The 14,119-nt window shown below is 39.2% G+C and overlaps 1 protein-coding gene across 1 annotated transcript in view; it reads right to left on the bottom strand.

Moving 5' to 3' along the window:
* LOC122815830 (kielin cysteine rich BMP regulator) overlaps positions 1-14,119 on the bottom strand; it is a 2,917,372-nt gene that overhangs the window by 1,266,662 nt on the left and 1,636,591 nt on the right. Inside the window, exon 29 of the mRNA XM_044088633.1 lies at positions 5,426-5,519. Coding sequence (XP_043944568.1) covers positions 5,426-5,519 — 94 coding nt within the window. The remainder of the gene's footprint in view (positions 1-5,425; positions 5,520-14,119) is intronic.

Raw genomic sequence — 14,119 nt, 5'->3', positions numbered from 1 at the left:
TGTAATCCTTGTTATAACTTGCACAAACAAGTCCATCTAGTCACAAGCTGTAAACAGTACTGAAGCATACTGAAAACTAGTAGTTTTTTTTCTAATGCAGAAATTTCAGTGCAGTCTTTTAAGCACAATGCCATCTAAATTAGAAGGCTAGGGAATGTGATGTGAGGTATAGCGGAATTTCTGTTGATAGAGTCTAGGTCTAATATGAGTCCTCATTATTCCACTAGTTAGCAGGGGACAGATGGGACAATACTCCACTACATACTATTTTATGTACTCCTTCCATATTTTGTAAATATCTGGAGGTCATGGCTTACCTTACTTGGAGAACCTTCATGATACTAATGCAGATTTCTGAGGCAGACCATGTATGATATTATTTAAAGGCTTTGGACATCGAAAGCATGATCAGAGTCATTAAAATGTCACTATAAATGTATTACCTCTAACGGAAGGCAAATATAATACCATTTTCCATATTCTCTTTGAAACCAATATAGGGTGTACAGGGTGTGGTTTTGTTAGGGATTAATTACTAACCTGACTGAGCTGTGAGGCATGAGGTGAAGCAGAGTGATATTACGTAAGCTGTTCCTTACTGAACATATACCTTAAACTTGGTTACTAGATTTACAACGTAGGTCACCTTCCTAACATGCAGAGATTATTGACTGGTGCTGAACATACATAGTTTATGACTGTTTAAAAAGATTACCAAAAATAAAGTCCATGCTTTCATTATATTTTGTAAGAATTTGTATATAAAAGTTAAAAATCTAAAAGAAAAACATGCTGCTCATTCTTTTCACATAATTTCTGTTAATTTTATTTGGCAGTTACTATTTTAATTGAGGCCTGCCACTTTAAACTTATAAATGTATAAAGATAGGCATATTCCAATATATTTGTGCTGCGTCTTTTTTATACATGAACACATTTGTAATTTTGTTTTGCCTTAAATTAAAAATCCGGGATTGTTAATTACTTCTAGGCACAGTAAAAGATGGAATGGAGGAAGACAGAAGCAATGCCTAATTCCTTCTCAGACGTGTAATAAGAGGATATTACTACTTAGACATTTCTCACAAACAAATCATTTCTTAGTCCTTAAACATAACTTCTGAAGCCATGTTCCGCAGTACGGTAAGTCATACAACAACTGTCTAGGAACAAATTACGAGTGGGCTCTTCCATATGTTTAAAAGAGTGAGGATGCCCTTAAACCTTAAGTATCAGTTATTGCATAACCTTGCTGTTGCAATTCCTTGTGTCATCCTGAATGTAGTTACAGAAAAAGAAGAGTAAAGAAGAAGTAAAGATACTTCTAAAGACCATCCACAACACTCAAAAAGTTAGCAGATGCAGAAGAGGGGAAGTTTAGAGACACAACTTTTACTTCCTATCCATGAACACAGTTCTGAAAGCAAACACAATTTACTTTTCTGACAAGCATGTCTTAGGAAACTAACTTTAAGGCAGGAGAGATGACTAGCTGATTTTCTTTTATTGTTGTTTAAAAGAGTCAGTGGGACTCCATTTCCAGCCTTCTAACTGCAAGTTACACATTACATTTTATTGTTACTTGACCACTCCCATTTGGTACTTCTTTCTTTTTCCGCTGAACAGCTCCAACTTCTATGTTTTCTTAACATTTATTAATTAAAACAGGTCTGTTGTTGCATTTAACTCATTAGCATAACTGCAATATCCATTATTATTGTCTTAAATGTGATATATACTTCAGTTGTGAGTCCTCAAGATTCAGCTTAATATACAAGCTCATCAGAAACTCAACCCATGTAAAAATTTAAAGTTAGTGTTTTTTGCAGGGTACCTTCCATTGTGGGTATGGCCACTTAAAACAAACACCAAATCTAAAGGGGAAATTCCAAGCACAAACATATTCACTTCTAATACACACTAAGAAACTGCACGTCTGCAATGAATTCTTATGGCAAACCATGACCAAGAGGTCAGCTTTGGGGAGATAGACTACAAGGAACCTCGTCCACATTAGGTTTAATGAGATGTAGGGTTAACCAGATATTCACTAATTGCCTTTGACAGTGCTAATAATTATTTGTAACTTGATTTAGTTTACAATTTTATCAAACTTGTGTATGTGTTCTAGGGAGGCAAAACAGCACCATGGTGGAGAGAATGTCTCACCATGCTTGATTTTCCAGTTCATTTCTCATCTGGAGTGTCTTCAGTGTGAAGTCTGAATGCCTTGCTAATATCCATATGAGATTACACCGTGTGGTACACTTTTATCCCAAGAACACGCCAAAGGTGAATTTGTGATCCTCCAAATTGCCTACAGATGTTTGAAGCATGTGAATAAGAACATGTGTCTTGAAATGGAGGGATTCATTATCATGGATGAGTTATTCTGCCTTGGTTCCACTGACTGCTAGGAATTGTTTCTTCCCCAAAAGTCTGTATTGCTAAGGTGTATATCAGAAAATGAAAGAACAGTATTCCATGTTAACATTCTATGATAATATGTTAAAGTCTGTATTAATCATGGTGTATTTATTTTAAGTATATGTTATTTGGGTGATATGGTAATGTAGCAGCTAATTCTAGCTGCTTTGCATCACTTAATTTTCTGGCTATCGTGTTCTGTGTAAAATCTGCATGTATTTCTTGTGTTCAAACAGATTGTCACCCAATGCTCTGGTTTTCTCCCACATTCCAAAAACATGTCATATGCGAACTTTCAAGCCCCAGATCACTACCCACAGGTAGGCACATTGTGTGTGTGTGTGTGTGTGTGTGTGTGTGTGTGTGTGTGTGTGTGCACGTGTGTGTGTGTGTGTGTGTGTGTGTGTGTGTGTGTGTGTGTGTGTGTGTGTGTGTGTGTGTGTGTGTGTGTGTGTGTGTGTGTGTGTGTGTGAGAGAGTGTGCATGTCCTGTGATGCACTGGATTTGTTTTTATGTCTTGAACCAAGTGAGAGTTAGAATGAACCTGAGAATCTCAACTGTTTACAGAGGGTCCTGAAGAATAAATGAATGAATTAAGTAACATATTCGCAATGATCTTGCAAAGTATTAATAATACTACATTTGTGTGATGTCTGATACTAATCCAATTATAAATCGATTGGGCTACCAACCTGTAAATATACCAATAAAACAAATGTGTAGCCTGAACTATTAAAAAATGGTCTGAAAGGGGAGTGGAAACTGTTTTAAATGTGTAAATAGGAGACTTTATTTGACTAGAGATAGCTAGTATATTCTTCCAGCTGTATATGCGGTGATATTCTCAGCTCCCTCAAGCACTTACAAAAGTAAAAATTCATGCACAAGAATTCATATAAAAATTTGTCATTACATGTTATTCATGTAATATACATTAATCTATGTAAGCCATTGCCTTTACTTGCTATGTTATAGACAATATTTATTTGCTGTGTCTCACATGAGCCTTGTTAAGCAATGGCAAGGTTTTATTAAGTTCTGTAAATTAAAACAAGACAGCAGATATTAAGATGCTTGGATGGACATAAGAAGGTGGGTTAATGAACACCACTTCTGTAGCTGATTCAGCTGATTTCATGTAGTCTGGGCTGAAGCCAGCCAGCCCTGACATTTGTACGTTCTTGCTGTATTTTTATCTAGAATTTCTGTAGTTGTTTTTCTTTTGCTCAAGGTTAACAGTGTAACAGAATTTAATACATAATTAATCCCTCCATCCATCAACAAACCCTCTTTCCCATTTTTGCACAGAGGGTCAGTGTCACTTCAACAATGACAATCATCTAGAGTCAATGTTAGTACTACTGGTAAATAAGAAATCATCTGATAATGAAAAAATGGAATTATGTGAATGCAAACTACAACCAAAATAACCTACCACTGATGTTAGACAGTAGGTCTTAAAAAGACTGCAGCTACTCATAAAAACAGAGGACTTGCTGACATTTCATATTTGGTACCTTGAAATTAATAAAGTGGAAGGCAGTTCTTGGGGACCATGAAAGTTTGTTATGCCACCTGACTTTAATATTTCTTTAAGAATACATGCACAGAATGTCTGCAAGTTATACATGCTCCACTCTTTATAGGTGTATAGCTTTTTACTAAGCTTATGGCCAAAGAAGACCAGTTCTAAGCTCAGCCACATTACCCATTTCTGTGGGAAGCTAACAATGGCCCCCCATTAAGTAGATTTTCCACATTAGGTCAGCACTTGCGCAAGGCTATGTGGTAATGACAGTGTAATTATCTTTACTCTTCTAATCTTCCTCTCAGATAGTCAGTTCCAACCTCTATACAGTCCCTAACGCATTCAAAATGATAAGGTAAACTCAAACGATCGACTTCTGTCCATGAGATCACAAGTTACATATGACAGGTATATTAGCTTTCAAAGAGTATCACATAAAATCTGATATTTTTTGCTTGTATGGATTACTTTCATTAAAGTTAAGTATATGCACTTGTAAATAAGTGATAACACTGCAGATTTTTATAGGCCCTGCATATTGACTATACTTACTCATTTATGGCATAGTGATTAACATACTGAAGCTGTGAGGGATCCCATGTATAAATCTGTGCGTGGTGCTTTTATTTACTGTTTAGTTTTCACTTGTGAAACCCCGTTATATAAAACATTGGAGTTTGTCACACATCATGTTTCTTGTTATAATGGTGGGAGGTTGGTATAATGGTTAAGGCATTTACTTTACAGACAAAAAGTGCAGTGTTTGATTCTTATGTGTGGTAATTGGCTAGGTTTAAAATGGCCCACATGGGCAGTGCTACTAATCTATGAATCTATGAACCTATACAGCATAACTGTTCTTTCTGGGCACCTTTGGAAATGGGCCATACCCAGTAGGAAGACCTTGACTGATAGTGTATAATAAATAAACAAATAGATATAATACGAGTTCACAAATAAGGAAATATACACCATCATCTTGGTAAATGAATACTAGAGCATATCAGCTCAAAGTCGGTAAAATCAACAAAAAGATGCGAGAAGGGATCCCGAGTAAGGAAAAATACACTATCATATTGGCAGCTGAATACTAGAGCATATCAGCTCAAAGTCGGTAAAATCAACAAAAAGATGCGAGAAGGGGTCCCAAGTAAGGAAAAATACACCATCATATTAGTAGCTGAATACTAGAGCATATCAGCTCAAAGTCAGTAAAATACTATTTATCTCACGAGACTATTACAGTAGTAATTTCAACTCATATATCTTACTGGTCAGTCTTGAATACAACATCAGATGGAGTCATGATGTAACCTAATGCCAGCCACAGATGAGCTATTAGGAAAGTGTCATATGTGCCTACACAATATCAGCAAACTACATGCTAGGCAGAATTACTACATAACAATAACTGTCGCTCGTAGACACCTAAAAGGAGTGGACACATGCTGTGCTCAAAGAACTCCTTACCAGGACATTGGGGGCAGCATTCTCCTGAAACCAAAAGTGGATCAGCACATGGCAGTGGTGGGCATCTTCTGGACAAACACTGGACATTGCCATTCTGAAAAACAAAGAAGAAATGAATTAGACCACAAGTTCAGTGTGCAGCCTTTCCATCAACTCCAGCAAGCATGCAATCGTAATACACAGAAACAAAGAATGGCAGAAGATAAGGATCACTTGGTGTCATGGTCTGCCTATTGTCATACCATATGGGCAAGCTGCATGTCTTAAAGAGTCATAAACTTACCTTTTGTGGTCCTTATATCATACCATATGGGTAAGCTGCATGTCTTAAATAGTCATAAACTTACCTTTTGTAGTCCTTATAGAACCTGACTTATACCTGTCCCATGCAATCTGAACTTTGTCATCATTTTGGCCTTGTTATATTCTTAGTATGGCTGTTTTGATCATAATGTAAGTGCTTAACGTGAGTCAACTACCATCTACCTTCAGATAATTTTCTCTTCTCCAAAAAAGATCTTAAACATTTTTAAAAGATGATACCCACTTGGACTTTTCCCTGAGGTAATTAAAGTTTCTGTCACCTACATCCTTACTCTCTTCAAAACAAGTCGTATTAAATTCTCCTGTTCTCAGTGGCTATCTCTCATGATGAAGGTCTTTAGTAACATCTATCATGCCTTTGAACTGTCCAGATCTAGCCTGTGACTTTACAAGAATGAGGTCCCATAACACTACACAGAATACACATCCACTATCATTGATTAATGGCCTTTTGATTGGGTTCCAAATGCTCAGTGTTTCTGAAGTTACCACTCTTTAACGGCCTTCTTGTAATGTATGCAGTATGATATAACTGTTTGTGCAAGTCCGTTGTATACTGAATTCAGAATTTCATCCTTTCTCCATTGTTGTGTGACCATGTGGTTTGTAACTATAAAGGCAGAGGTGTGGGCATAAAAGTACTTCATAGTTTTTTCAAGACTGATGTTATACTTTTGGTTGTGTTCTCAGTCATAGGCTCATAGGTGTTTACTGAGCTAATGACCACAAGGGCCATTTTAAGCCTAGCCATACATTCCAAATCTCTGACAAGTTCTGATACCCTTGATAAGTGTAAGCAGGGGCTTGCAAGATGAAACATTTACAGCAGGGACCTGAGAGATGAACCATTTACAGGTTGCCTGTGTCCATTAGAGACATAGGTGCCAAACCATGGATGAATTTCCTGTTCCCCATCTAGTTTTCCAAGTTGCACTTGAACTGGGTTAGGGATAAGCTCTGCTTCACATGGATGGGGAGCCCATTCTAGAGATGGGGTAGTCTCTGGGATACATGCCTGTCTCTCAGCAGGTCCTATTTATATCATAGGCAAGGTTTAAGTCTTTATAACGAGTAATTCTGCTGCTGTTCATTTTCTGGATATGCAGGGGGTCCATCAGAGTGAGGTCTGACAATGCCCTGTATGCCAGGTATAGCTGTCCCCTCAACAGTCTGTGGAAGACAGAATGCAGGGATAGGGCCTTGAGGCAATATGCATAGTCAGCTGTGACTGAGAAGGTGTTTTCTGATCATTTGTGTTATGCTCTATCATAGAAGAAGCAAACAATATGCTACAGGAGGTCTTACCAAACATGCATAAAAAGGATAATACCTACTGGTTTCTACAGTGCTGCTCTGTACTTTTTATAATGCAAAAAATGAATTATTGTATCCTTTGGGAAATCATCTTCTCCAGGGAACTACCAAATTGACAATACACCCTTAAGAGTACACCCAGTTGTTCGGGATATATGCAGTTATGTGGAAAGTGGCCTAACTTTTGACCAACATGTGAATATTGTTGTAAGAAATTCCTTCTATATTACACAGCTTATAAACAAAGAGATTGTGTCTAGATCTAGTTCACCTATATGAAATCAGCTGAATCAGCTATAGAAGTGGTGTTCATCATTGTCCCCGTCTAATCTGACCTCATTAGGCCAATCACTGAATATAATGTCCCCTTTGGCATGTATCTGTCCAGGCACAAACAGTAACTGGAACACCAACAGAGATACTGTACTAAAAAGATACAAGGCCTAAACAGCATGTCCTACATGAATTGACTCAAAGCCCTGTCACTATATTTGGTATCTACAACCTGCTAAGAGGTAACCTGTATCTGGCATACAAGGCATCATCGGACTAATTACTGATGAATTTATTACACATCAGCAAGTGCAATGGCATCAAAAATACTCGTTTTAAGGATCTAAACCTCTTCTGGAACATCAGCAGAATGGTTTGCAGGGATGGGTATATCTCGCGGAGGATATCACTGAAGTGGAACAGATTCCCTATCCAAATAAAACAAAGTTCATCCTTGTTCATATTCAAACACAACTTAGATCTATGGTTGGGAAAAAGAAAATTTACCCCAAGAATATCCCTTGCACTACTAAGGGACCAAGGCAGCTCCTAAATCATTTATCCCATGCATGGATCCACTCCAATTATCTATAGTATGATCCCAGTTATTCTCGTTAGGAGTAATATATAACTATCAACCCTGTTTTTTATATATATATATATATATATATATATATATTATATATATAGCCAATGTATGTAAATGGGAGAGGTTATTTTAAGCACAAAAAAGGAAATTGGCTAGGCTTAAAATGACCCACAAGGGCAGCTAACCTCATACTTATTTATGAACCTATGAACCTATTTAATGGGTACCACTTCTGAAAGGTTAGGACTCTATGGCAGACTCATCATATCTATAGTCATCTACACTATAGTTTATTGACAAATACACATGCAAAAGTAAAATGGAATTACCTAGTATTCAACTTACTGTGATGTAAACCAGAGCAGTCTGACAATCAATCTGTTACTTTCAGCATATACAGTTTTTCATTTTGGAATTATTATTAATGCCTTTGAATCTAGTGATAACACAATTGCAATTTGTGTCTCCTAGTATGTCTTGTAAGAACACTATTAAACATAAGATTTAACAGCTGAATTACTATGCAAATAACCACACTAATAAGCCATGTCTGTTGATTTTGCATCACTAAAACCACAATCAGAACTAGAAGAAAAATGTTTATGAAAACAGTAACAGATGATGTAAACTGCATTCATCACACCGGTTAAGAATTCAAACACTGTTGAGGAAAAAACTGTGATGTGTTGTTGTTTAAATGCAAATTCATGTCTTTTAGCCTATCATATTCCTGTTCTTCAGAGTTAATATCGATAGTGCTGAACAAACTATTAAGGAACATAAAATAACAGCCGACATCTTAGCTAAGGAATATGAATGTAATAAGACAACTGGTGCCAGAGCCATGGCCTCAAGCTTAACGCCAAAAAGTGTATAGTCATCCCCTTTGGCAAAATCAAAGTGCCCACAAATTACCACATAGGTGGTAATCCATTAAGTACAGAAGTAGTAATTAGGGACCTGGGGACCCAAGTTGATAGCAATCTCTCATTTGACAACCACGTGGCCAAAGTGGTTAGAAAAACATTTTATATAGCCCACCTAATCATGAAGGGATTCACATCTAGATCAGGGGAGGTCATCGTGCCTCTTTACTCATCCCTCATCAGGCCCATAATTGAGTACAATGCCCTTTTGGGATGTACCTTACCAGACACCTGCAGCAACTGGAAAGACCCCAAAAGTACCTCACCAAGAGGATCAAAGGGCTCAAACAGATGCCATATGCTGCCCGGTTAAAGAAACTCCAGCTCTACTCAGTGGCATACCGCCTGCTCAGAGGCGATCTGTGCCTGACTTATAAAGCCATGTCCAACCCAGAATTAATGGACATGCTGCACCTCAGAAAATCCAAATCCCATCGAGCTACCCGCTCAAGAGACTTGAACCTCACCACTGAAATAAATAGGACATGCCAGGAACAGATTCATAACCCAGAGGCTCCCTTCACTCTGGAATAAAATCCCAGTCCAAGTTAGGCAGAGTCCCTCATTGACTCTCTTCAAGAGGAATCTTGATGAGTGGATGAGAGATCGTAGGTTTACCCCGGGTATCACTTCTGTGTCACTGTTAGACAGAGGCACAGTATATTAACCTCGAAAAAGGGCATAGCAAAATTAATTTAAAATGGGTGGTGAAAGCCAAACACACTCTGGCTAGGCTTATAAATGCCCTAGGGCAGATAGCCTAGTATGAACCTATAACCTGGTGTGATTTTTTTCAACAAAGGGAATAGAAACATATATGTATCACTGTTGCATATAATAAAACAGAACAAGTTAATTTTCTTTTGTAAGAGAGCACATCTGTATAAGTACAAAAATGAGGGTACAATAAATGGTGCTATTCAAAAACAACTAAAACAGTACTATAAGCAGAATGGTGTGGTGAGCAGCAATGCACAGGAAGTGGATGATTAAGAGGTACACACAGTGTGACCACGCTTTCATAAAAATAGCAGTATGCGCATCCTATGCAAATGACCATGTAATGACATGCAAATGAAGTATGGAAATGAGTTGCAATGCATATACAAATGACACTAGAAATGGTGAAAAGATTCGGAGATGTATAAATGTAGCTCAATCTGCTTTTATGTATAGCAGGATTTTTCTGTGAATAGGAGTATCAACTGTGATAAGATGTTAAAGAGTAAAATGTATAGTAAATGAGCAGCACATGTTAGTGGCCACCTTTACAGCCATTCTCTGTGATGTTTCATGTTGTCACTCACTGAATTGTGGATTGGCCATCACAGCATAACCGGTCATCACCTCCTCCATGAAAGAGACACATCTGACTGCTACCATGTGGATAGAGATACTATATAGGAGTTAGATGACTTCATCCACCCTTGCAGGGAATTATGGGAGATGTGTGGACTGCCTAACCAAGTGGACGCTAAAGTTTGTGTAAAATTAACCACCTTGCTATGTGGATTTTTCAGCATCTGACAGGGTGCATTGCAGGAGTTCTATAGGTATTCGTCTTGCAAATCTTGTATCAGTTTCTTTATGTAATTTTGCAGAATGTGGAGGATCATATTTAGTTCCTGCAGACAGAGGACAGAAACATGTATATACAGGAATTTCATGACATATCCCATTTCCCATAGGGACTGGGGGGTCAATGACTTCACCCACATCACTATCACTGCCATGAAAAATCCAAATGGCATCCAGTACATCAGCTGCCAGGTGATATGCAGTGTACAAGGTATTATTTACAATGTGTCTGTGCAAAACTCAAGAAGTCTCCATTATCCCTACATTTGGTACATGTGCGATCTATACCAGTGGTTTCTGTGGGGTGATTTTCCACAGTTTTATCCAACTGAAAGGTGAACACATGTCCTTCTCACACAGTCTGTGCTAAACAGCTCCCATGTCTGTAGGCTGCAGCCCAAGTATAATGGGGTGCTCTGTTGTGCACTGTAGGCCATGCAGGATACACTTTGAAGCCATGGATTAACACCCCATCCGCATTCCACAAACCACATCAAAGATGACACATAACACCACAATGTCACAGGCTTGTAATACTACTGAGCATGCATTTGAACTGCCTAGGAGCATTTGGTGGTATGCTGCGTACAATTTGGAGATCTCTAACAAACTATCAGTGGTCTGCAGCATGTTACATAATATCATAAGTGAACAACTACAGCAGGTGGAGAGCACTGGAGTGTCAGACAGACTGGAAGCAGCAAAAGAGAAGAAGTTAGGTGACAGGTCATCAGAGTAACCAGCTACATACCCCATGCGAGGCTGAAGCAGACACATCACATGATGCCAATGCTAAAGATGTACAGCTGGATCCACAACTATAGGCATTTACAGAGACAAAATACATAAACCTGATGCAGGCAAGAATACATACAGGTTATGCAATGCACTGCAGTGTTTAGCCACACTATGCATCAGACATTACCATATCCACATATGTCTGAGGGGTGGGAAGTGCACATTCATGCAGGCAGGGCATGATCATCATCATTTGCACAACTGCAGTAAGGCACATGGCAGGGAAGAAATGCCAACTGTGACAGCAGTGCACACTGATATGTGTTAAAGGTGATGTCAGGCAGGTACTAGGAGGCTGGGAGGTCAGGGATAACATCCTCTAGGGACAGAGTGGGGGTTCCAGTAAAGAAAAGATGTCTGCATTCTCATGGTATTCCTGCAGTCAGAGGAGGGCTACATGCCACCCTGTGGAAGATAAAGTCCTGGGGGAGGATATAAGGGAGCCCCACTATGTACACCTGTGCAAGGAAATAGTACAATGACATAGTCTTCATCCATTCAAACAGCCACACCATGGCATTACAGTTTGCACAGCACCTGATAATACGGATAGTGTAGAAATACATTGCCTGGACTGGCTGGCCCTGTGAGGTTTATACACATAAGAGATGGAAGACTTATGACCACAGTTATGGGAATATCCAATCACAGAAGTAGATGCAGACATGACATCTGGAAGTAGAAAATTAATGCAGTCCTTGGAATGCTGTGGGACAGTTATGTAGGCTTGGTATGATCAGGCACCATGTATCCAGCCCTTGGCATGGACTTGGTGAACATTAGACAGAAACACAGTGAGGTTGCAACAGATGTCAACTGGGCAACCACTGCCCTCAGCAGGCATGTCTTCTCCATGTCCTGTATCTCATGCTATCAAAAAGAAACTGCAGAATATCATAATCTCCTCACATATGCCATTTAGAACACTTACACTTTGTGATATGATGTCACACCACTTGTCTGGGGCTGAATCAGTGACTTGCACAGCCATTGAACAATGACCAGGATAGCACTCAGTTCAGGGGAAAGTAAAGGTGGTATGGTGGGGATGACCACCAGCATGCACTTCAGAAGCAGCATTGCTGTTTGCTGCTGTCTTCTCAGTGGAGACATGTGCACTTTGAGACAGGCCCTTTTCACATGCTGGATGCTGGATGCTGGAGCTGTTGTTTGGTAGATCTACTATATCATTGTCTATACTACATGAAAAATGCTCTCCTCATCACGCACTGATAACTCACTGACATCCATAGTGCTAGACCCTCCTCCAGTATAACATGTGAAAGCAAACAAAGAACAGAAATGTGGCAATGCTGAATCAAAGGATACAATCCCACTACAAAGAGGCATGCACACTGCTACATGTTAATTATATACAATGCCTAAGGCCACATATATACCTTGTATTGTAAGTCATCACTGTGGCAGTCCTGACATACCAGGTGGACAGATATGTGGATGTGTCACATCAGTACAGCATTCAGATCACTCAGGAAGAAACATTGCTGCACATGTGCATACATGCTTGATGCATTCCTGACAAATTTCCATGGTACTGTCATCAGACCATGTTACCCAGTACAAGTGTATATTTACTTTATCCTGGACAAAGGTGATAGGAAATCCTTGGTAATCATGATGTTTGTGGTCCAGCCATCTGGCAAGTCTGTCCCTGGCAGTCTGGTGGCATCATGTAAGAACATGTCAGTCACCCTACAATGCACCTTTTTGTTGCATTCTATTGTGGCAGTTCATATAATTGACATACCATACCATTTTCTTCCACACTTGGTCATGAAAGCCTTTGTCTACCTTGCCTTTCTTCTAGATGGCTTGCAATAGTTTCATAATGCCTGTAAGACCACTTCCATTCCCACTGTGGTGAAGTTATCAAGTCTACATTGCTCCTTTGGTCTCATGACAATCTGTTCACATGGGGTACAACAGCAGATCAGTGTATGTATGAAGACATGGCCTTTGAGCCCTATTAATATACACAGCACCATGCATAATGGTTGTTGTAGTCTGGCTACATCGGGTAAGGCACTTTGTCCACTATACTGGCCTGTATCTATAGAATGCATCCTGCTGCTACAATGCTGCAGATCATACACAACCAGAAAAATCACATCCTAATGTAGTATCCTGGTCTTGCAACCTTTCCTTACCTGTCCCATACCTTCTCTAATGTCACCTCTTCCTGCCTATTCAGTGATGCCAGTCAATGTAGCCATTCATATGGGTATGTAAACTGTCTTTATCTTTACTATGCGTCTTGTCACATTTCCTCCATCCTCTGTCAGTACCTAATCAAGCACAATGCTGTGGCAACCCCTCTTTCCGTAAATGTCCCTGATGTGTGTCTGCTCCCTGGTTGCCCAATGCAGTGCTATGGGCTACTTCCAGTAGTCCTTTCCTCATTCACTTTGCCTTTATACATATAAACTACAGTGTGCACTCAAGTAACAGACTTCTGTGTGTCGCTTGCATTAAGATACTTGTTAACAAAAGGGTAACTGACTCTTTAATTGCGACTATAATGGACCCTCTAGCACAATTACTGTGCAAATGATGGTAGGTTTCTGAATTGCTCCTATAATTCAATGCACTATCAGCAATTGTTAGCTATAGTGCTTATGGCTACCCATGCATGTGTTGATGGATCCTGCATACTAAGGTCACATGAACACCCACTTTCACAGCAGGATATATTATTATCTACTGCATCGTTACATAGCAGAATATGCTACTATCTACTGTATCATTATACAATGTAAGGTAGTCATGTTACTGCCCTGTAGCATCATGCTGCTTTGTGCAGTGGCCTTAGTACTTTGTAGCGTGGCCCTGCTACTGCCCAATGACATTATACACAGGTGAAGTTTGATCACA

The sequence above is a fragment of the Protopterus annectens genome, chromosome 11.part0 (genome assembly GCF_019279795.1).
Source record: "Protopterus annectens isolate FY-2018-M chromosome 11.part0, PAN1.0, whole genome shotgun sequence".
Lineage (NCBI taxonomy): Eukaryota > Metazoa > Chordata > Ceratodontiformes > Protopteridae > Protopterus > Protopterus annectens.
This window is presented reverse-complemented; position numbering and strand designations above follow the sequence as displayed.